The sequence below is a fragment of the Gallinula chloropus genome, assembly GCF_964237585.1.
Source record: "Gallinula chloropus genome assembly, chromosome: 16".
NCBI lineage: Eukaryota > Metazoa > Chordata > Aves > Gruiformes > Rallidae > Gallinula > Gallinula chloropus.
The window spans coordinates 240,849-264,957 of NC_140101.1; the positions used below are offsets into that span (position 1 = coordinate 240,849).

At 49.7% G+C, this 24,109-nt stretch overlaps 1 protein-coding gene across 1 annotated transcript; it reads left to right on the forward strand.

The window, feature by feature from the left end:
* On the forward strand, positions 1-18,738 carry NCOA5 (nuclear receptor coactivator 5). Its single transcript, XM_084271609.1, has 10 exons — positions 1-46; positions 3,291-3,477; positions 3,992-4,099; positions 8,064-8,127; positions 11,524-11,901; positions 12,159-12,274; positions 12,609-12,735; positions 14,935-15,134; positions 17,006-17,329; positions 17,731-18,738. The coding sequence occupies exons 2-10, from the start codon at positions 3,315-3,317 to the stop codon at positions 18,384-18,386; spliced, it is 2,136 nt and encodes a 711-aa protein (XP_084127735.1). The 5' UTR covers positions 1-46; positions 3,291-3,314; the 3' UTR covers positions 18,387-18,738.
* The last annotated feature ends 5,371 nt before the right edge of the window (positions 18,739-24,109 follow it).

A 24,109-nucleotide genomic window follows, 5' to 3' on the forward strand; every position in this document is an offset into this window, starting at 1 on the left:
TGTCCTGGCGGGCGGCGGCCTGAGGCGGAGCGGGCCCGGCGCGGCGGTAAGTCTGCGGCCGGGCGGCGGGGTCCCGCGGCGCCGGTGCGGCTTCACGGGGAGCGCTCGAATAAAAGACGTACCACAGCAAACCTTGTGGAGGACTGAGTCCTTCCCGGCCGCCGCGCTGGGGCCGGGCGTGCCCCGCGGCCTGCGGGCGGGCCGCGCCTCCGCCTTGTCGCCCGGCGGGCCCGGGAAGCGGCAGCGGGGAGCGCGGGCTCGCTGGAGCCGCCCCTCCGCCCCGGCGGGGGCGGCACCGGCCGCGAGCGGCGTGTCGGGTCCCGCGGCGGCCGGGGGCCGGCCGGTGCGCAGGGTTAACGGGGCCGAAGAGCGTCTGTTCCCCGGCCGAGGCGCGCAGCGGGTGGTGTCGTTGCCGCTGTGGCGGTGCGGGCCGGCGGCGCTGCCCTCGGAGCACCTGCGGCCTGGTGCGAGCAGCGTGGCCGCCGGTGAGGCGTCAGGGATGTGGTTTTTCCTCCCCGCCGCTTGAGAAAGCTGTGAGTAGCGCCCGGGGCAGGGCGGAGGAAGCCTGGCTCGCCTTCCCGCAGCGCCAGCAGGGCCCTCGGCAGGGAGGTGAACGCGTTCCCAGCGTTAGCGTTTTCCTTGCGGGCAGCTCTGCGTCCACCCGCTGCCCTGGGTACGGCCCTTCTGGCCTCGGGCGTTTGGGGTGGCTGCCTTGGCTCCGAGATGCTGAGAGCCCTTACCTGGCGCTGGGTGGGAGCTTATTGCTCCCCAGCACCGTTCCCTTCTGTGGGGTCTGGCCTTATTTCCAATTGGGTTTTGCCTGGCCCAGGCACTTCTTGCAGTCTTGTGTGTAAAGCTTCACTCGTGTCAAATTAGCTTCAACTTCCTGCTTCGGCTGTGTGTTGCTTTCTGAGGCTGTAGCACTATTAATAAATGACTCTTGGTTTTAAATATAAAACTTTTATTTAGGCAAATGTGGCTTTAACTTCCAGAGAATTCATTGGCACATGAGATGCTGTAGGAACCTGTTTGGCCTGGTGCTCAGTGTCTGCCCCGGGGGGATTAGAGACTCTAAGCTGCCCAGGTGCCTGGTTGGTCTTTGGCTGCATTCATAGAAAAAGACTTAATGTGGGAATCTGTTGTTCACCGGGTGTAGCATGTTTAAAGCTGGCACAACAACTACTTATTCTGGTCTTATGATTAGTAAATGGCTCTTAACTATGTAGTCTACCAAGTGGAAAACAGTAAGAGGCAGTAAATGCCCTCATAGGAAAGTTTTCTAGTAACTCATCCTGAGCATTAGCGATGTATTGCTTTGCTTTGAAAGCGACCTGCAAGCAGAAGAATAGCTGTTTTCTTCACGTGGAGAACTCGTGCATCATCTTCCCCAGTCACCCCTTGCTATCCCCACACTTAAGAAACAGAAAAGGGAATTTCTTGCTGCTTTTCATACTGAAAGTGAAATCTCTTGCCAGGAGCAGTTACAGGTCTTGTTGACGCCTGTTTGCTCTGTGTGTATGGGATATCCTGAGGCTGTAGGGACAGGTTGTGCTGCGTGAGCAGGGACTCAGAGTGCCCATCCCTGGCAGAGTTCAGAATGCAGCTGGAGAAGGCTGTGACTGCTGGATCCAGTGTGAGTCACCCTGCTTTGGGAACTTGAGATAGATGGATCTTCCCATGTTTTATAGCTGTCTAATTGTTTTGGGAGTATTTTGAAAGCTTCTTTCCCATCAACTGAGGGGAGCTTGAGCTCAGGAGTAGAAGTGCTTCTATACAGAAAAATGGGACAAGACTTGGTTCTTCTGGCAGGGGGGTTAAACCATGTGCATGAACAAACTCACAGGGGGACTGAGGCAGCTGTGGTAGAAGAAATGACTTTTTTGTTTGGTTTTGGTTTTGATGTTGGGGTTTTTTCCCCTCCTTCCTGTTCTGGCAGTTCAGTTCACGTTAAAAAAGTGTGTTAGGCTGGGAGGTGTTCTCTGCCTCCCCGGCCCTGCAGGGTTTCCTGGAAGAAGTGACATGAAAAACCAACAGTTCATGTCTCACATGCAGAGTAGATGTATTTTTCATGCCGTTTAAGTATTGTGGAAGGGTTCACGTGAAACTTTTGTATTTTTGGATGCTTAACTTGTTTATAGGCTACTTTTAAGTTGTAGTGAATATAGCCTGCTGCTAGGGAGTGTGTTGGTTGTAGGTGTCTGATTGATGACAGTAAATGTTTCTGTTGATACACCCGATTTCATTAGGTTCTTTTTCTGAGCTTCCTGCATGTTATAAACAGAAAATCCCACCCCAGATTCCGGTGGATGCATGTTTAGGAAATGCAAACTGTTAATAAAGCTGTTACAGACTTTCAAGTTAGTCTTTAATGTTTGTGGTGTGGATAAGTTTGTGGTTTATGTGACTTTTAAGCATGAAGTATGAATCCTGGGAGGGGTTTGGTGGGTTTTTTGTTGGCTCAGTTTATGATGTTTTTATTTGTTTGGGTCTTGTTTATTTTCTCTTTTTCTGTAATTCTTTGGGTAAGCTTGTGCAGTTGATGTTGCTGACTGCTCCAGTTTTGTCTGCAGCTTGGGTTAATGAAGTGTATGTTTGCTGTACCGGGGGAGGTGAGGTAGTGGTACAGACTTTAAGTGGAGTGGTTAAATTCCCAGCCGTGGACCCGCCTTCTGTGGGAGCTGATGTCTCTGTGGGGACAAGGATCTACTGTTTAGTAGGCGTATGAATGAGAAATGGTGTTTTCTGGCATTGGAAAGCTAAAATGTCACGTTTAGTAAGGGGATCTGTGTGGTCACCTAAGAACGTTCAAATGGCACTTCCTGATGTCTCGTTCAAAGCCTGTACTGGAACATTTGGGTCCTGTTATGCAATGTTACCATGAGTGTTTCCTTTCTGCTTACTAAAATATTGCTTAGATTTCAACACTTCCTACCAGCAGACTGAAGAAATAGATATGACAACAATGAGTGTCTTGAAAAGCTGAAAGTTAAGATGTTTTAGTGGAAAATGAGTGTTGTGTGCATCTCAGTCTGGAGTTAAGCCATTAAAACTTATCTGAAAATAATTAGGTTCCCTACCTTCCAGTATTACAGCCAAGCTCAACCAAAACGCGGCAGTGTTCGTTTTGGCCAGACCTCTGTATCCCTTGCATTAAGATTTCTCTGGAGTGACGTTTGCGTCAAGCAGACCCAGTTGGCTTCTGGCCCACAAAGGTGTTTAAGTTGAGTCTTGTTCCCGTGTGATGTCGTGGATTGAAATGATATGCCTGGCCGTTTTTCTCTTTTGCGAAGAGCTGGATTTGGAGCGAAAGCAAAATGGCTCGAGGACGCAAGAGCAATAGCATCAAACAGAGCGACTTCACTAACAGCACCAACCCTCAGGACTTAGAGAGAAGACTTTTTGTCGGCAATTTGCCCACAGACCACATGACTCGTGAAGAAATGGAAGAGATATTTTCAAAATATGGCAAAATCAGGGGTTAGTATATTCTCTTATGCCTTTTTGTGGCTGGGAATTCAGTGAGAAATACCACTTTCATGCCTGTCAAATGCTATTTGATACTGATGGGAGGAGTGACTAATGTTGTTCCTAAAAAGTGACCTTTTAATGCTAATTCTGCATTTTCTCAGAAAGTGATTCCTTCAGCACGGCTGAAGTGTAAAGCATGTGTCAGCAATGTGTTGGCTTTGGGGATGTGGTGTGATGTTACGATACTCCTTCCAGTGACTTCATAGTCTCTTAATCAAACCCTGGTCACTTCATGAGCTGTATTTTGGTCACTGCCTTGTCAGAAGGAAGTTGATCTATATTTCAGAGTCATTAGGCTCTGCATTGATCCTGGTAGACCTGGGTTTTCCCAGGAAACCTGCGCAGTGGTTGCTGGGTAGAGCCTGTTTGCTCGTTGTTCTGGTGGGGTTTCGTGATAGCCTGGGTGCGGGTCAGTCCTGTCCCGTAGTTGTAACCCGTCTTGCCCTGCTGTTAACTTTTCCAGCCCTCAGCATGTACCATGGCTATGGGTTCGTGCAGTATGACCGTCTAGAAGATGTCCAGGCCGCTCTGGACGGTGAGAAGGGTCGTCTTTATAAAGGGTATAGATTAGGTAAGGAAAACTGCTCCGTGCTCTCCTACTGACCCCAGCATGCGTTCTGATAGAAAGAGTGCTTTTGCTTTAAAGCTCTCTGGAAAGATCACTCTCTGAAACTTGCCTGGCACTACTCTAAAAACACTGTTATTAGGCATGTGTTTGCCTTCTGAGTTACTTGCTCTAAGTGCTGTGTGGTTCATCTGCAGTGTTTTCTCTTGCCATCTAGGTCTTACTCTGAACTTATGTGTTAGTATTGGAAAAGCTCTGTGACCCTATGTGAGAAACTGTTGCTTGTGGAAGCCCTGGAAAGCAATCGCTGACACCTCGTACACATAGGTTTTAAAATTGTTTGTAAACCAGTATCCTGCTTCATCTTGAAAGGTTCATAGGAATTGGTTGCAGCACTCAGTGGTTTCTTAGATAAGTAATCTTAACTTGCTTTTTCTGGGCAAGTGAAATCAATCTGTACATAGTGCTATAAATACCAGATGCTTTAAAAAGGCTTTTTCATAAAGATGAAAATAATCCTCCTAAATATGCTGGGAGCGAATTTAAACAGAAGTGAATGGTTAGAAGTCTAAGAGTAATCCATTAAACACAGGCAAAAGAATTCTTTTCGAAGTAAACTTAGGCTAATTTAAAGGAAAACAGCTTGGCTTAGGAAGGAACGAACAGAGTGATAAATAATTTGTGGGAGGGTGTGTCCAGGAGCAAAAATGAGCCTGAAGATGAAAATGGAGGCAAATAAACAAGGAGGGTAGAAGGATAAAAGAAGAAATTGTGGCCAGCATTGTCAAAGTCTAGAAGCTTAAATAGGAGCAACTGTGTCTGTGTTAGAAGCTGAGGTGGAACTGCCTGGAAGCAATAAAATCTCTCACTGGAAAGGACCAGGCAGTCTTCAGTTAATGCTCCTGCTGTCTATTTTTGAAGAGGCAGAAGGTGCTGGGTTTGGTGCAGTTCCGTTTCAGTAGCAAACTAAACCAGTAAAGCAGCAGCTACCAAAAGCAGAGCTCTTCAGAAAATGCGATCTAACTAACGTCTATGAGGCTCAGTGAAATGAAGACCTGCCTAGGTTATGAATGTTGTTTTTCCACAAGCCTTGGAAAACTTGGGAGTTTCCAAGGAGCTGGCAGAGCGCTGCAGGTGTGCCAGCAGGCAGTCACTGGGATGAGCCTGGCATCGGCCCCTGGTAACAAAGGGATTCTTTCACCTGACTCTCAGTGAGAAGTGCATTAATTAATGCCAATCAAAATAAATCCTGCCAAACTAACTTATAACACTGAGTTTTATGGCTGAAAGTAGCAGTGTTGATGTAAAAGACTTCAGGAAGATGGTTGGTTTGATTGAGAAACTAGAGCGATTAAAAACACAAGGTTAGCTGGGTTTCAGGTGAATCTCAGTGTAGGTGGAATTGCTCGGTGCTTTGAATGGTGTTCTGGAAAAATTGATTCCTGGCCATAGAGTGCTTTTATAAGGGACTTGGAAAGAAAACACACAGTCATCTTTTCTTAAAAGAGAGACTGAAATAATGAAGGTTAAGGCATTGATGGTGAAATGACCCAGACTTCTTCCTAAACTGGATGCAGGCAGAACTGGGCTCTCAGTACAGCTGAAAGCAGAGATCCGCACCTAGCAGGAGTGGCTTTGTCATCCTTAACTGTACAAAACCCATCCTTGTAAGCAGGCAGGTTCTGGTAATTGTGGGGTTTTGCTGCTGGAATAGTGTGTTCAGTTTTGGTATGCCTGGTTCACAAAGGATAATGCTAAATTGGAGATGCCTCAGAAAAATCTAAAGAAGGCTTAAAAAGTTGAAGAACAAGCCCTAGCAAAAGGCTCGAGAAAAAGGAGTGATGCGATGTGTGTGTGTGACAGACAGACCTGGAGATAAGGAGTTTTAATCTGGTAGCTATAGGTATGACAAGTCCTTAAATGGAAATAAATAGTTTTCTTTAACAGCAAAGTAATTTACTTCTGGAATAACTTATTGGAGCTTTGGTGGTTTCTGTGCTCTGAAGGCTTTTAAATTGGAATTGGATGCTTGCTAAAAGATAAGCTCTAGTTCAATGCCACTGCTGCACTTGAGATAGGAATGTGATTCAAGAAACTCTTCTCCCCTGTGTTTGTTCAGAAGGTTGTGCTGTATGATTACAGTGGCCCTGTCACCTCAAAATCCTACAAGACAGAAGACTCTTTTTTTTTCTTCTCTGGGAAGCTTTGTCAACGTTCAAATACTTAACCTGTAAATGCTGTCGGCATTAAATAAAGTGTTATTAAATCTGTTTGGTTTGCACAAGAGAAGGATCCTTGTCAGAGGTGTTTTTTCTTCTACTAAAATATTTTTGTTCAGGTTTAAACACATCTCATTTAAAAGAAATGTATGGTATTGAGTGTAAAAATATTAATAGGTTTCTGCAATGGCATCTTAAAACAAAAAATAAAAATAATCTTAAAGCAAAGAAAGCAGATAGTGTCTTGCTTAAAGATAACACTTGACTTTAAGGGGAAAAAGTCTCAATTAAAAAAATAAATGTGAAGAGAACTGCTGCTTCAGTTATGCAGTCTGAGTATTAAATACAGTTGCTGATAACACAGCAAGGGAGAGTTTAACTCTGGTGTTGCATTATACTAATACTTCCATCAACTCAGAGGAGTGTTTTCATAACTTTAATGAGTAAAACTGCGCAGGGAGCAAATGTCCATCAAATTTAGTTGGTGGCAGTAGACAGTCCAGCTGTGTTTTATCCTGGAGAGGCTGCTCTGTGGTCCTGTGAATCTTGTTACGCTGCATTTGTAGTTAATGTTCAGATTGCACTTGTCTCCCTTCCCGGTACAAAAAGAGAACATGCTGCTGCTGGATTGACAGGAGCATAAATCAGAACTAACCCCTTAATTCTAATTCTAATCTTGAAAGTAATGAAGGATAGTTTGGGAAGTTACAGAAGATGTTAGGGCTGAGTGTACCTAAAGACATCGTGGCATGTTTGCTCTCTTGGAAGAGCTTTGAAAGTAGTTAATGTAATAACTAATAAGAAATGTTAATTGTCAGTAGAATCTCAGGGAGCCGAGAGGACCTAGGGTGGTTTTGTTCTTTTCCTTAAAGGGCTCTTGGAACAAAAGGTCTGAAATCATTTCTGTTTGTTCCTGCCCCCCTTCAGCACACTCTCTCCTCTTCCGTCAGCTCTTTGTTTCCTCACAGTAGAGCAATATGAGTCCCCAACAGTTCTGGGCAGCATCACTTTTCTGTGTGAGGACAACACTGTTTCTTCAGCTCTCTTACTCCTTTGTGTTTCACTTCATGGTGTTTTTCATGGAGACACTCAGGAACCAGCCGGTTTTCAAATTTCTGACCTGTTGCACCAGTTTGCATCCTGTCAGCAGCAGTGTTGGTGAATGCACCGTGCTGAGTTCCTAAGGAGCTTGTGCTTAGGGCTCCCTGGATCCCATTTCCTCAGTGTTGGAGGCTGTACAGCTTAACGCTGCAGCAGTCCCTTGGAACGCAGCTGCCTGTGCCACTTGAGAACCCTTGGAGTACTTTCAACAAGGGTAGCGGCACGCTCCATTGAACGGGACTGGCTGTGAACTTAAGACTGTGCTGGCCATCAGCTTCCTTTCTCAGAGCTGTTCAGACTCTGCTTTTTCTCCTAGAGTCCATGAGTTGCTTTCTGCTCACTCATGGACTGCAGAAGAAAGAGGTTGTCTTACAGAATGAAGAGTCTGGATGTAGGCCTGAATGTAAAGGGTTAACACCTCACCCAAGCTGTCCTCCCTGTTCTGAAGTCCCAGAAACCCATGAACATTTCATTACACTGTACTATCTAAACTTAATAAAAAATTGTCAAAGTGACAATGTCTCTCTGCTGAATGGCTTTTCTTGCACCATCTGGGTGTTGTTGAGCTTAAGTTGCTTTGGTTTGAATTGTGCTGATGATCTTTGTTTTCTTCCATAGCATTGAACAGATGGGTTGATTATTCTTTACAGATATTAAAGCAGCGGAAAGAAGAAATATGAATAAGGCTTCATCAAGGTCCAGTCCGGCACGAAGGTAAAGTACCTGGAAGCAGTGAGTTATGCTAAGGAGGTCAGGCTTCAGGGCATGAGCCCAGCAGCCTGTGCTAAATGTCTGTGTCTCTTCCCTACCACCACCTCCCCAGTCAAACGGAGATGCTCAAGCGTGACAGTCAGGACGTGGCTGCTCCAGCTCTAAGAGCCCTTCTGGTGCTGACACCTCAGGAGGCATGAGGGAAACCTCGTGTCTGCTGCTGTTACTACAGCTAAGCGTTATGTTTTGCAGCACAGGTTGTAAGAGACTTGTGAGGAAGAATACACTTGATGGTTGCTCCTGCCTCAAGTATCAGAGAAGTTGCTGAGGCATATCTAGAGAATGCTGAGGGGCTGTAGCATTCCTAGTGCCATGCTGCAGAGGACTTCAGGATCTTGCCTCTTCTGATGTTGAAAGCTGAAATGAGACTGGAAAAGAGCCTGTGAGCAAAGCACAAGACAGAGCAAACATCACTATTGGCCTGTCCTGTCTGCGTGTGGGCTTCCATTCTGGAAACAGCCTCCTCCTGTGTGGTTGCAGTGTACCAGCCAGCTTCTCCTGGCTTCCCACCCCTCAGTAGGCACAGTGTGTGCAGCTTCTGCACGTCCTCTGCGTGAGAAGTCAAGGCAAGTGGAGAAGACATGGACTGTCCTGTCAGGAATATCACTTCATTTTCCATGGCCTTACTAGGGAGTGCACAGTCATGTTTTGGTGTAAGACATGCATCTTCCGTGTCTACACTGTAAAGCTTTCAACACAAAAGTGTTGTGTTGGACTTGAAGGTAACCAAACTGTCACGTCTTCTGTGCTCCACTAGCTTCACCTGTTCAGTTACCAAAACCAGGGAAAAAGTGCAACTAGCAAGACACCTACCACCAAAACCAGAGAATGAGTATCTGCAGTCTTTGGCATCATCTGAGTCTGATGTGTGCTTACACTGTGCAGGCTCAGGTGCACGTGCAGAGCCCAGCGTGTGGGCATAGTCAGAAGTGCCTTGGGCACTCAGCTGAGGGTTCCTGTTATGGGTGCACTAAGCCTTGGGCCTGGGCACTGTCAGGTGTGCTCAGTGCTGGAGCCCAAGAGTCCTGCAAGTGTTGAGCAGCAGGCACTGACAGCCCACCTCTGCTCTGTGCCGCTGAATGTGCCAGGCAGCGAGTGTGAGGCAGGCACCTACACCTGCCAGTGTTGGTCCTCAGACCGCCTTGCAGAGGGACAAGCAGCAGGGACTGATGCTGTGGGCATTGGGACCTGTGTCATCCTGCATGTATGCAAGAGCAGCTGCATGTGTCTTGGGCCCTAAAGAACACTGGAGGTGTGTGAGCCGTGGCCGTGGTGCCCTGTGCACCGGGCTGTGGGCTGAACTTCCACCCTGTCTGCGGAAGGTTTTGATGCTGCTGTGGCAGGCACTGGATTCCACCTGGCTCTGCAGACACCGTGGCCGTTCTGTGGCACTAGGAAGCAGCACCACAGGCACGGGAGGCTGTGAGGTCTGCAAGCACACAGACAGTGGATGATGGACTCTGGACCAGACTGCATGTGTGTGAACAACCGCCGCTGATGCTGTGGTGCAGAGTCCCGCGGCGCCGGAGGCGGCAGTGCTGCTCCAGCGGTGCTCATGCTGCAGGAGCTGGATCATGGTGACAGAGGCATGGAAGCAGAAGACTGCTGTGCCTTCATGCTGCTGCTTCTCTGCAAGCAGCAGGGCAGCGAAGCAGATGCAAGAGCAGAGACTACCTACACCATGTCTGTACTTCTGTTGCAGTTGTGCGTTGTTCATTCTGGATCTTTTTGTCTCTACAGATAAGAAATGTGGCCTGTTCTGGTCACCCCAACCCTGGCTGGAATAAATGTCATATGCCAAACAATTCCCCTGCATCTGGCTGTTTTGCTATGTAGACTTACAGCTCCAGAAAGATCAGTTAGTACCCATGAGAGCACATCAGACGTTTCCCTGAGCTCCTGCCACCCTTGGTTGTAGGTTGGGGGGAAGGGGCAATGGTGTCTGTCTCATGGGATGCGGTTTCCATACAGATCACAAACAAAAAGCAGCTTTGTGTGTCCAAGAGGCTGGAGGACTTTACACTCATTCCTGTGCAAACACAGCGTTTCTCTAACAGCAGGAGGCTGTATGTGCTCTTGATGGCAACACTCTGGTTTGTCCCAGGATCTGTTTTGTACCTGACATAAGACTAGAGAATGCTAGTGTGTATCCCCCAGCAGAGGTGGGTGTCTGCTCACTGAAGTCCATGCACAGGCTCTGCACATCCATCTCCTTGCTCTGCTCTACCTGACACTGAACTTGAGCTCCTGCTGTCAGTCTCTTGAGGTGACTGCTGTGTGAATGCACTGCAGTGGAAGCAGATTTGTGTTCTATTTACCTTTCCTAAACTGCACTAGGCTGGTAGAGGACTCAAAATCTGTTGAGCTTTGGAAATAAAAAGATTGAAAAAGCTGGGGGTTTTCCAGTGGTTGTCAGTATCTTGGGAAAAGAACATTCCAAATAGAGCTCAGGAGTTTGTCTGCAAGATTTTTTTACATTTGGCTTAGACAACAGTGAAAGTTATGTTTTTTTTCTTGAAAACAAAACACAGCTTTGAAAAAACACACTATTATTTTGGGAAATGCTGAAGACTGGATCGTTATTCTCTCTGGCCTGCGAAGACAGCACAGTACAAGGTCTGAATGGGGTGGATCATTCAGATATGACACAGAAGCCTGTTGCTGCCTGGGATGCCATGCTGGTTGGGCTTAGCACCCTCTTAACATGGGGCTTCATAAACATAAGACTGGCTTTCTACACCAACTATCCCTTCAAATCCAGGACACATCGGTAGCTATCGTTGCTTTCTGCTAGCAGCACAAACCCAGCCACAACACAGAAACTACAGTATCTTTGGTCACAACAAGCTCCTTTTTGATCACATGCCAGTTACACATTATTTCAGGTGTTCTGCTGTCATTGACTAGTGAATTTCATGGATTCCTTGCATGCTCCTGGATATTGTGTATTTGTGGGTATTAAGCTCCAGCAACTTGACTTCTCAAAGAATTTGCAAGTCCATGTTGGGTAGATGATCTGTGGGTGACGTTTTAGGCTGGATGCCTTGACATGGCAGTTTCTGAGGTGCCAGTTCACTTCCTCTGCAGGTGTTCCATACTTTGATGCTCCATTAAGGAGCTGCCTGGGTCCTGTTTTGGCTATGATAAATGCTGGTATTGAGAAGCTTCTTCAGGCTGCTTCAACAAAGAGGGGCTTGGGGCAGTTCTTGCTGTTGTGGGATGGGAGGGAGGATTCAGCTGCTGAGAGAAGGGTCGCTTTGGCACCTCAGGTAAGAGTTGAGGGCTACCGATGCTTGTGTCATTAGGAGTCTAATGGAATTTCCCTGGTGTTTTCCTCAGAGAGCCATATGCTTACGGGGATGGCAGAGATGCCAGACGTGATCGCTCCCCTCTTCGGGGGAGTCCACGGAGAGACCCCAGAGATGGCAGGGACGGTAGGAACGGACGAGATTCCAGAGACACTCGAGACATGCGAGCTAGAGACATGCGTGATGCCAGAGACCACAGAGACCCCCGGGACCTGCGAGACCCCCGGGATGTCAGGGATCCAAGAGACTTGCGGGACCCTCGTGATGTTAGAGATCTTCGTGACCCACGGGAGCCACTGTATGATCGATACAGGGATCCACGGGATATGAGGAATCCACGGGATGTGAGGGATCCACGGGATATGAGGGATCCACGGGACATGAGAGACCCTCGGGACCCTTTGTACAGGTAATCTCTGCAGGACTGTGTTCGCCAACACATTTTTATGGTGATCCCACCTCCGTTGCTGCACTGGTTTGAGTGGTATCAGGTATTTCAGATAAGGAAATCAGTCTGGCTGGGGACACTTGGGTGTCTGGTGGGGAGCAGGCGGGTAGTTCAGAAATTAAACGTCAGGAAGGTCTGTGTGTGATGTGTTGGCCAAAATTACTGCCTGAGACTGTGCTGGAGCATGGAAACCCTTGCTTCTTCTGTAAATGTTGCAGGCGAGATGAATCTTACGACCGTTACCTGCGCTTTGACGACTACTATCGGAGGAAGGACGACTCGTACTATGACCGTTACAAAGAGCACTTTGACAGGCCACCAGTGAATTCCGACGGTGAGTCCCTGTTCATGTCATAACGGGCAGGTTCCCATCCTCCTGCTGGGAGGGTGCGGGAGGTGCCTGCTCTGCCAAGTGTTCTGTGATGCCCCAGCAGGTCTGAAGGGGCGTCATGTGTTCTGTCCCTGTGGGGACAGAAAGAGGGGTTACTGAAAGAGTTGTCAGGGCCTGGAACAGGCTGCCCAGGGATGTGGTTGAGTCACCTTCCCTGGATGTGTTCAAAAAAAGGGTAGATGAGGTACTTAAGGATATGGTTTAGCTTAGGATGGGAATGGTTGGACTTGATGATCTTCGAAGGTCTTTTCCAACCTGGTGATTCTGTTGCTTTCAGATCGCCTGAAGCGCGAGGAGCGGCGCCGCGAGGAGCTGTACCGACAGTACTACGAGGAAATCAAGAGGCGTTTCGATGCAGAGAGACCCGTGGATTGTTCTGTGATAGTGGTGAATAAACAGACAAAGTAAGAAAACAGTTACGACCAATTTTATTATTGTGTGTTAGAAGAAAATGGAATTACACTTAGTCCTGTCTCGAGGTTTGTCAGACAGGTTACTCTTGAGGAGCACGGCTTTGGAGCCCTCAGAAAGCTACAGCTCCTGCTGCTGTTCTGAGAATGTGTTTTGATGAGATGGGGAAATATTTTCTCTTGTGCTTTACTTTTATTTCCTTCTTGTCCCCTTCTGCTGATACTTTTCTACCTACTCCTCCTATCAGCCGAGGTTGCAGCAGGTTGTAGAGGCTGGTACTTGTTATTCGTGGGTTGAACTTACTAAAAGTGCAACCAGCAAGTCGTGCAGAGAGAGCAGTTGTCAGGGCAGAGTTATGGGGGTGTGTTTGTCTCAGAGATTAGTTACCAGGTCAGATGCTGGTCATTGCCATTAATCCAGCATGCAAGAAGTGTAAATTCACTGCTGCAGGTGGCCATGAACAATATCAAAGGCACGGGTGAGTATCAACCAGGGCAACCTCACCTGGCAGTCTGAACACTTCACTGAGGTGTCCCCACTCACAAGACACAGTGTGTCTTTTTATTGGGCTAAGTACAAGATTGTTTATCTAGAAACAAAAATGTAGGCTGTCCCTGTAGAACAGTGTGCTTGCTCTTGGCATGTAAGGGCTTAAAATGATTTTAGGAGTCAGAGAGACTTCTGTCAAAAATGTTAGTACGTCCTTAGCTTGGAGAGCAGGTGCTGTGTTGGGAACAGGGGGCTACACCTGTCCCTGCTGCAGTGGGAGGGGGCTGTCATTGTGGCACCAGTCTGATGTCTGTGTATAGCAAAGATGTAAATGAATCTTAAACCTGGGTTGGGGTCTGAAGAAAATGTTTGTCAAGGGGAAATTGAAAGCTCTGTCACCATAGCCTATCAGAAAAAAGACCAAGAATTGCTTTTATTTACCTTTGCTCTATCTGTGAGGCAGAAAGAGAGAGCTGGTGGTAGAAGACAGAACAGGAAACCGGAACAGGGGGAGTAGTGAAACTAGAAACAGACTCCAGTAGTTTGCTTTTAACAGGGTTGATGATCTGTTGGAACAAATCTTGAAAGGAAATTTTAGATTCTTTATCCCTTGGTGACTAAAAGTCTTTGGAAGATATTCTGATAGACCAGATATTATTGTAATTGATACAGGGGGAATTTTTTATGTGCAAGAGGATCAGCTTAATATCCTCAGGACCGTTTTGGTCTGTAACAGCTACAAACCTCGAGAGCTGGAACATGTTAATAAACCTTGGGTATTGATGTCACCTACTGTAGGCATGTTAAAGATGACTTAGATACACAATCAATGTAACTTAGAAATCCTTAGAAATCAGTGTAACTTAGAAATCCTGGCCAAATGGAGCAGTTTTAGTCACCATTACAGGATTTGCATCCAAAGACAATAAATGGAACCTCTTCCAAAAGGTGTGGGTGCATGCAGGCTGAACTCCTCAGCGTGCATATGCAGTCAGTATTGCAGTTCTGATACTCAATATAGTAAGCTTAAAAACAGACTTGAAAACTTTGGGCTGAGAGCGCTCCAGTTTGTGTTTGGAGTGGGAAATTTGCAGGACAGTGGACACAGGAACAGTGGATCCACAGATGGTGTGTTGGTGCTGGGTCAGAGCAGAAAGCAGCGAGTAGAATGAAAGAGCAAGAGAAAATGTATTTGGAACTCAGGTGAATGTTTGCAGATGGGTAGTTGTCCTCTGAAAATTAACCTTCAAGTGCAGAAGTTGGTCTGTGCCCCAGTGAATTAGGATAAAGCACATTTGAACAGTTACAACACTGAACAGAGCCCAAGTAACTGACTCCTGTAGGTTAGCTGCACTGCTCTGTACCCCGTAGTTCTCTGCAGGCATAAATTGCCTCACTGAGTTCAGTTTAAACACATTTGTATGTAAGCAAGTTTAAAATAGTGTAAATCCCTTTGCAAACACTGTCAGCTAAGCTGAGACTCGATTTGTAATCGGTTGAAAGGAAATGACTGATTCAGATCGAAATACAGATAGGGTATGGGCTGCTGTGTCACTGCAGTGGATTGCACTCATGTCCTGTAACCATCACCACATCTGGGCTGCCCTCAGAAGAACGATTCTGAGATGACAGAGGGTGAATTGCCAGGGTTCCTGTTTCTGTATGTGACTGACTGTTAAACTGCTGGCTTTGCTTTGTGGTAGGGAGTACGCGGAGTCAGTGGGGCGGAAGGTGCGGGATCTGGGCATGGTAGTGGACCTGATCTTCCTCAACACAGAGATGTCCCTGACGCAAGCCCTGGACGATGTGAGCAGAGGAGGATCTCCTTTTGCCATTGTCATCACCCAGCAGCATCAAGTTCACCGCTCTTGCACTGTTAACATCATGTTTGGCACCCCACAAGGTACTGAGGTCTCCGTGAGCTGTGTAGCTTTGTGGTCACTCTGTGTCACTCAGAGGGCTGCTGTAGAGCACTTTCTTTCAAGCAGAATCACTCGGGACAAAGTTCATCGTTGCTGTGGCATAGGTAGTTATTAATAACACCATGTCATAAACGTGGATTTCATTATTTACAGGTTTCCACAATACTTTATTTGTCTGTTCTCACAAGAGCTGTCGAGTTTCTGCCAGAGAGAGAATCTCAGCTGCGTTCTTAGCACCTGACACCACCAGCCGTTGCATCCTGGGGCAAGTCAGGAACCCCAGCTCTAGAAATGACTGCGTTGCCTTGGTAGCTCTCTGAGTAATACCAGCCCAACCTCAGTTGATCGCTTGTTGCTCTCAAAGAGTGAATGTGACAAATTACAGGACAGATTTTAAAGCCAAATGTGATTTAAGAAAAACAGAACGAGGATAGAGTATTCAGTCAGTATGAAGATCTGATTGTGAAATGGGGAGGTTATGAAATGTACAACTGCAAAGTGACTGGGTGTACGGGCTCCAACTTTGTAGCGTTTCAGTGCCATTTATACTGGTGGCATCAGTTTCATCTCAGGGTGTGACTTGGTTGTTGTTGGGGTGGGTGTTGGTGTTAAGAAATGTCATGTCAGAATGTGATCTCAGGAAGCAGCCTCTTGTTCTGACCACGTTACTCCTCCCCTGTTGTGTTCTCAAGTAATGTTTTGTGAGGCTCATCTGGGAGAGTGACTTCTGAAAGCACAGCCACAGGTTTTTGTGTGCTTACAGGCTGAAGAAACGCAGCTTCTTTTAACATGGGGTGCAGGTGTGACAGGAGGGATCTGATATCCTGCACAAACACAGCACACACACTTGCCCTGGGCTTTCCGCTGCCCTTAGGTTTAATTCTAACTCCTTCAGTTTAATACCTGTCCTCCCACCAAAGCTTCTCTTCTTCTTTAGGGGATCTAGCGGTGTATCAGATCTGCTAAGAACCCTAGTCATTAGCTCATCCACAGCTCTAGAGATTAAACACGCTCGCTGGAACTGCTCATGGCCACCTTTCCATTCACATTGATGTCAGGGAACGCTCACACCTCGTGCAGAGCGTGATGTTACAATGAACCCCAGTCCCCTGTTCCGAAAGATGGTGGCAGGGTCTGATGTTCTGCAGGTAGGAAAAGTGCACGGAGGTTTGGGTGCTTTCTGGAAGGTAAAATCTTAAATTTGTGTTCAGGGGAGTGTTTGCGTGTGTGAGGCAGAAATAATGACCTCAAAAGCTTTAAAGGCAAGTGGAGGGGGAAAAAAAAAGAGTTAGAATTGACCATTATTCATTGTTTTACAGAAGAATTTGATTGTTGTGTATGAATAAACATAAGCAGCAATGTAACGCTGAGCCGGTGCTCCTTCCCTCCCCATCTCCTGCATGCGCACATGCTATATTAAGGCATTGGCAGCACAGAACAAAAGAGAATTCCCATCACTGTCCTGCTCTGGGAAGCTTTAAATAGCCTTCAGAGGGGGTGAGATTTGGATCTTTTCAAGGCTTTAACAGTAGAATGGCAGGAACTGTCTCTTGGAGGACAGAGAATTTATGTGAGAGGTAGAGGGAGCTGCATTCCCTTTTATTTGGTTGATCCAGTATCTCCTCAAAGCCCTCAGCTCTGGAAGAAAAGGATGGCCTTGCTGGGTGAGAGCCTTCAGCCTTCTGTTGGCTTAGGAAATTGAAGTGTTCCTGTGTGCCTGGGAAGCTGCTTGAGTCTGTGCTTTAAATCCCAAAGCGGTGCCTGCTGACTGAGCTGCGCTAGTGAGCGTGAGGCAAGGCACCTCTCCCTGATGCCGCTTTGGTTTACTGAGAATGCTTCTTTCCCTGTGCAGAGCACCGCAATATGCCTCAAGCTGATGCCATGGTCCTGGTGGCAAGGAATTACGAGCGCTACAAAACAGAGTCACGGGAGAAGGAGCGCGAAGAAATCGCCCGTCAGGCTGCCAAGATGGCAGACGAGGCTGTTCTGCAGGAGCGGGAGCGCCCACCCGCCATGGAGGAGGGTGTCAGGGGGGGTCACCCTCCAGCCATTCAGACCCTCCTGAACCTGCTGGCAGACAATCGCTATCTGACTGCTGAGGAGACTGATAAAGTCATTAATTACTTGAGGGACCGGAAGGAGCGGTTGCTGAGGGGAAGCAGTGATTCTCTGCAGGGTGAGTTTCTCAGCCCCAGACAAGGTTATTGACCACTGGGGTTGTGGGTCCTCCAGGCTGGGACCCAAAACCAGTCCTGGGACTGAAGAGGAGTCCTGGTGTCCTCACACAGAGCTCCTTGCTGGGATGGTAGTCCTGAGATGATTCAGATCTTTCATGTGAAAGAACGTTTAGACTGGGTTCTCTCAGGGAAACCATGGGGCTGCCATGACTGGTTTGGCAGCTACACCAGGGGCTGCAGTTCTGCTGAGTGGTTGGGTTCCCAGAGCTGTGCAGCTCTCCGGTTCAGAGCATGGGTATTCAGTGGTGCTTGTGTCTTTGGTAGCTGTTTCACCAGGGGGGTTCTAGGTGCTCTGTAAGGCTGTTTGCAGAGCTTTAACCCTCTTCCCATTTTTCCCCAGCACCCATGTCAAGACAGTCTTTGGGGGCACCTTCAGGATCGTCTCTGGGTAATCAGTCCAACCTTCCAAGCTCTCAGGCTCATCAGAGTTCACAGCCTCTGGTCTCTGCTCCTTCTGTTCCAGCGTCCTCTTCTAATCCTCAGCAGGAGCTTCAGGCAAAAATCCTCAGTCTCTTCAACAGCGGAGCAGCCGCGGCAGCAGCTGCTGTAGCAAACAGCAGTTCCGCAGCCTCTGCGGGCACGTCGGGGGGCACTCCAAACCAGAACTTTCCTAACATGGCCAGTGGTCAAGCTCGGTCAGCACAGATGAGTGCTGGAAATCTAAACCAGGCTCAGCAGAGATTGCAGACTCCAAGCACGCAGCTTCCAGCTCTCCAGGGCCCTGCAAGAAACACTGGTCCAAGACCTGGAGCTCCTCCACAAGCTCAGTCACTCTATGGTCAGCACCAAAACCGCCTCCCTGCACCTGGCAACGTACCTGCTCAAAGGCCAGTATCTTCTGGTATCAACTTTGACAACCCTAGCGTACAGAAAGCCTTGGACACCCTTATCCAGAGTGGTCCTGCACTCTCCCACCTAGTGAGCCAAACCGTGGCCCAGGGGCGAGCAGGGACCTCGGCCCAGCAACCTATGGGGTCTTACCAGCGACACTATTAAAGCTGAGCTGTCAGGCCTGTTCCCCTTCCCTTTGCCATTCCATACTTAGAGCTGTTTAAAGTCTCCTGTCCTTGGCACGGGACAAAGGCCCCTGGATATGCATGTCCTCTCCACTTTGGCGAGAGTGTACCCCCAGTGGCATTGCTGCTGACTGTTGCTAGCGCTGCCCTTCCTCACCTCGGTCTGGTTAGCAGTGTTTGGAGGAGCGTGCTCTGCTTCCTCAGTGGCACGATGTGCTGAGAGCAGCTTGGGATCATCGGTGGGTTTGTCCAGTCCCAGAAGCTGCCGCAGTGACAGTCCTCCTGCCTTTTCCTTGCTCCCAGTAGCTGGTGCATCTTCACCTTGCGGTGCAGTCTGGTTCAATGAATGGTCTTAGTGTAGTTTTGGGTCAGTGGTTTGGAGGAAGTAGGGGACTGAAGAGAGCAGTACACAGACTGGGCCTTCTTGGAGACCCACCTTTTTGGAATGGGCACTATTTTCCTTTGGGTTCCTTTTTTTTATTTCTTTTATTCTTTCAATGGTGTATAAGCCAGTTGGGAAGTGCAGCAGCAGAGCTAGCAGCCGAACTCATGAAGCACATGCCTGACCACTGCTTGGTACCCCGGGACCGTGTTGTCTGTCCTTCCATAGCTGGGCTGTTGCCCTGGCCGAGGGAGGTGAGGACACGCTCCTCATCTCACCCAGCCCATGGAAACCAGCAGCTTTGGTCTGATACTGGGGCAGATCTGAAACACAAGAGCTTCCAGCCAAGGCAGAGATTTGAAATGGTCTGTCAGTTTCCCTACACCACCTACTCAGTGTTAAGATCCAGCTGTTAAATTCGGGGTGTAAATTTCCTTCTCTTACCATTCTGCTTGGGGACGGTTGGTTACTGCAGCCCCACAGCTCAGCCGCAGCCACGCTGAGGTGCTGCTGGCCCGCCCTGGGAATACCTGCAGCCAGTTACCGCATGGCGAGCATCTGCTCTCTGGACCTTCAGCTCCCTGTTGATGGGGGGTTTGTCCATCTGAGGTGGAGAGGCAGTGCCAAGATGCAATACCCTGATTTTATACCTTTTTTTCAACACTTTGGTAGCTGCAGCGGACAGTGGGATGGAAAATCGGGCAGTGATTCTCCACAATGTTTTTAACCAGTTAACGTACTTTGATACCAGAACACAAAACATCTCTTTAACTGTGTGGTCCTCTCCATGACAGCTTTCTTAGAGTCTGTGGGCTTCCTGCAGACAACCAAAAGGAACTAAGCAAGCAGTGTTCTTGGAGAGGAGGATTTTCTTTGTCCCAGGTGGTTTGTGTTGTACCGGTTTTTTTTCTCTCTGTGCTGTTAACAAGAGGACATTACTTTTTAATAAAAAAAGCAGGAAAAACGGTTTGTTGCATTTTTGCCACTTGACAGCTTGAGTGCTACTGGAACACGTTACTCTGCTGCGTTTCCCACTGCTCCCTTCCCCAGACAACCCCTCTCAGGCGCCGCTCAGAGTGGTGTGGTCGGAACAGTTACAGCGCACTGGGGACCTCAGGGATGCTTCTCTGCACAGGGGGCTTGGAGCCCACTGAGGGACACGTGTGCTGGAGCAGTGGGTGGCAGCGCGCAACGTGGGAGGTCCAAAGCCTCCCCAGCTGTTGGTGGTGGGAGGGAAGGGTGTGTGCTAACCCCGGGAGCTGCTCCAATGTCTGAGCTGTAGTTGCTGTTAGTTGTACGGCGCTGGGTGAGGTTGGAGAACAACTCCCTGCCTGCCCTTCATACAGCGTGAAAGTGGATGGAAGTCTGTCCGTCTGACCTCTTTCCTCCTCCAATCTGTATCTCAGAGCCCTTCTACTCTCTGCAGCCCTGTGGCAGGTCAAGTGTCTCTACTGGAGTGATCCAGAATGTGTGTGAGCTCAAACGTGGGAACTGCCCCTTTGGAGAGACTGTGCCTCTCCTGATGTTCTGCTTCCTCCGGCCTCCGCTGCTCCCGCTCGGGGCTTGTGTCTTCTTAGGGGGAGGAATAGTAACAGCCCAGTGCAAGTCAGCTGTGGAGCCCCTGGAAGCAAGTGAAAACTCCCCGTGCAAGTAGTGAAGGGTGTAATAAAATCATTTATTGCATTTTGTGCAGACAGGAGTCTAGAAAAATGGATACAGTTAAAGCAGTAAAGCATTAACAGGGAGCATTCAACAGCTGAGGAGCCACTCCTCCATTAATACCTGCACAGAGAACACAGGGTCTGTACTGTGGCAGCCTAATGCACGATACCAAAACACTCACAGAAATTAAAGGCAAGCCTAATACTTATATTTTTTTAAAACTTTTTTTTTCCTTTTTTTTTTTTTTTTTGGTTTGCAACCTGTTGTATTTACAAGGTTTGGAACTCAATTGCATTGCTCTGCACACAGATTCTCTACAACACAAAGCGTACTAGGTCACTACGTGTCTATTGAAATATTGCACTGGAATAAAAGTCACTTGAATGGACGGAGAACATCTAGCTACAGTGATTAGAAGAGTATTGAATGAGCTGACTTCGTGGTAACATTCATAACAAAGATATTGCACATGTAGCACAGAAAGTGGTGTAACCAGCAAATCTCAGACCTCGCGGTCTTCCTGCCAGTTTTAGTCCTGCTACACAGAGAAGGGTCTTGACTCTTCTAGTGCAACTCTTACCCTCGTGCAGTATCGAGTCCTCCCTCCCGTCCAGCCACCGACCGGCACCAGCCCAGGCTGGGCGCTGCCTGCGCCTCCTGCAAGTTCTGGCTTTGCCGCCTGCGCGGTGGCTGCGGCGACACGAGCGGCTGCTGCACGCGGGGCCGGCGCCTGCCCCTGCGCAGCAGGTGGGTACGGCAGCCCCACGCTCACCCGTCCAGCCTGGAGCACACACTGTGTGTGCTGCTGAACAGGGCTGTGGGTGCGGGCGATGCTGCGGGGCCACGCTGCCATCCCACCGTCCCGGTAGGTCGTGTCTGCTCAGCGCTGCTCCCTGCAGCAGCTTCTGCCTGTGAAACAAACTTGGGGAGTGGGGGGGGCTGGGGGCGGGGGGATGATGTCAAGACCTTCCTGTCCGGAACAAAAAAAAATACCCCAAAACGTGTCTGCGCATGTGCCAAGGAGGAACTTGCAAGTCTACCAGAGGAGGACACTGTCTTCACCAAGGTGGAACAGCAGAAGGGTGCTCCATGGGGGAACTGAACACTCACAGAGGCCAAACGTGCAGGGCTGGGTTTGTAAACTAACATGCAGCGCTGTCTGCTAAGACTGGCCCTCTCCAGCCAACGAGGGAGCCCTCGCTGCCGAAACCAGCACCTTCCGTGCCACAGCCAAATGGTGCCTGGGGGGGTGTTGAGGCAGCCCTGCTGCTGTCTGTAGAGCTGTGTCCCTGCTCTTGCTGGAGGATGAGGAAGAGGAAACTTCTTTTTTTCCCCAGCAGGAGCAACAGTGATCAGTGATCACCTTCCTCTTCCCTGGGGGATCCCTGACCGTAGCTTTACTGTCTGGAGGGGGAAGGGGGTGGGGGGGGCGGTGTGTGTCGTGGAGTGGACTGGGATCCACTGGTGACGTTGGGGGAGTGATGAAGCAAAGCTCCCAGAGGAGAAGCCTCCCCAGCCTGTTGTCTCCTCCCTGCTCCGCAGAACACGGCACTCCCTGCGATGCTGAACCTGCGGCTGGAGGAAGAGCTCTGCACCCACCACTGCAGACCCAGCAGCAGGGCAGGGCAGCGCCGAGAGGGCAACTGCGGGGAGGGGGTGGCAGCCTCTGAGGAGGCAGAGCAACTGGGCCCAACAAGTGTGGTGCCAGCACAGGAGCCGAGCGGGCAGGTCGCTCTGCACTCCTCCCCCGATGCTGCACAAGTGCCTCAAGTAAATTTGGGAGGCTGGAAACAGCAGGTGAGCACGTGTGTGGTCCTGGGCTGGGACCAGCTCCAAGGGGCAGAGCAGCTGGACGCTGGCAGGTCCTGCTTCCCGTGGGGATGCCCTTCCCCGAGGTAAAGGAACTTCTTCTCCCTTGCAGACACCTGCCTGCTCATTCATCAGCTCCCACGTGGCTGAGGCAGCAACAGGACCAGAGTGCTGCCATTCATCAGCCTGGAGCTCCTGTCCTGAAACCAGGATGGGCACCTCCTGTCACTGCTGAGCTCCCCGTGCCCGTGGGACAAACTTCCACACCAGAGTCTACAACACAGACTAATGCGGCCGTGCCGCTGCCGTGACACTAAGTCTGGCTGGGGCTGGGGGTGCTGCTGGAGAGAAGGGAGGCACTTTGGGAGTGATGGAGGAGCAAGGTATGAGCAGGCACAGCTGTGCAGCTGGGCTGGGTTTGGTCTGGGAGTGTGTCCAAGTAGTAGCTCAAAGCAAAAAATAAATAAATAAATAAAAATACATCAACCCCCCCCCCCCAGCTTTTTATCCCAGCAGCCCAGAATAGCTTTGGCCTGGACCTGGAGGAGTGGAGTTCTGCAGCGGGAGTGGGGCGCTGGGGCTGTCCAGCGCAGAGGGACTTTTCTCCTCCCCAGGGAGGCAGGAGCCAGGGGCTGCAGCTGCTCTCAGCAGGCTGGGGGGTGCAGGCAGGGGACTGGACACCTGGACCAACCTCAGCGGGCAAGAAGCAGCCACCGCTGAGCCACCCCAGGGCCACACAGGCAGCATCTGCTCCCTCGGCACTGGCCGGAGGCTGCAGGCCGTAGGGCAAGGGGTGCAGGGCTGCACTGGGGAGCAGTTTGGGAGAGAGGAGGAGGTGAGCGCTCCAGGGCAGGGGCTCAGCTCTGGCCGGGGGACAAAGCGCTGCCGCTGTGGGCCAGGCTATGGCAGAGCAGCCGGCGCTGCCTGGAGAGGGCAACTCTTGGCAGGCTGCGTGTGGAGTGGAAGCTCAGATCTGCTGTGAAACAAGTTCAGAAAAGTCTGTGACTTCTTGTCCCTGAAAACTCTTAAAGAAGCTAAATTGAGAAGAGAATGAACCTGCGAGCTGGCCCTTCCCCAGGGGCTGCCAGTGGCCCGGGAAGGCCGCAGCCTTCGCTGCCACCCCAGAGCGCCCGGTGCGACGGCTGGGTGCAGGAACAGCCCCGTCTCGGCTCTCCGTCCCCGCGGCCTGGTGCTAGCAGAGCCCTGCATCTCTCAGAATAGATATAGATCTCTATATATAGACTTCATCTGGTTCTATTAACATAAATATGATCACTTTAAAAATACACGTACTGTATTATGTACACTATGTACATGGGGCCGGGGCAGGCGCCAGCAGGCGCCCTGGCTGCCCCCGGCACCGCGTCCTGCGTGGTTCCTGGAACCATTCACATTTGTTAAAAGCTCCTCAGTTTCTCTGGCGTGAGAGATGCTGGGGGGGGCGGGGGGGAGGGAGGGAGGGAAGTGGGGCTGGGGGGGGAGCTGCAAGGACAGTAAGGGAGAACCTCGCAGCTGCTGCCAAAGGTAAGACGTGACTGAACTGTCCCGGTGCACCCTGCTGCTGCAGCAAGGGCTGGTAGGAGGGGACAAGCTTTGGGCTGCAGTGGCCGTGGGGCCACTGTCCAGCTGGGTGAGGGAGTGCTGTGATGCTCTGGGGGCGGTGGGACCCCTACAGCCACCCCTCGCTGTGGGGCCTGGCCCTGTCAGACCACACAGGCTTTGCATATGTTCAAACTCTGTGCAGATCCGGACTGTCCTACAGCCCCACAGCAGCATCTGCGACTGCCTGGGGCTGGGGTAGCAGCGAAGCCCCCGGGCAGCAGTAGGGAGCGAGACGGGGCACAGGGAGA

Bases quoted from the DNA above. Each gene is read 5' to 3' on its own strand.
- NCOA5 (XM_084271609.1), top strand. From the start codon at position 3,315: ATGGCTCGAGGACGCAAGAGCAATAGCATCAAACAGAGCGACTTCACT. The intron at 15,135-17,005 runs GTACTGAGGTCT...TTCCCTGTGCAG, and splicing joins CATGTTTGGCACCCCACAAG to AGCACCGCAATATGCCTCAA. The intron at 17,330-17,730 runs GTGAGTTTCTCA...ATTTTTCCCCAG, and splicing joins AAGCAGTGATTCTCTGCAGG to CACCCATGTCAAGACAGTCT.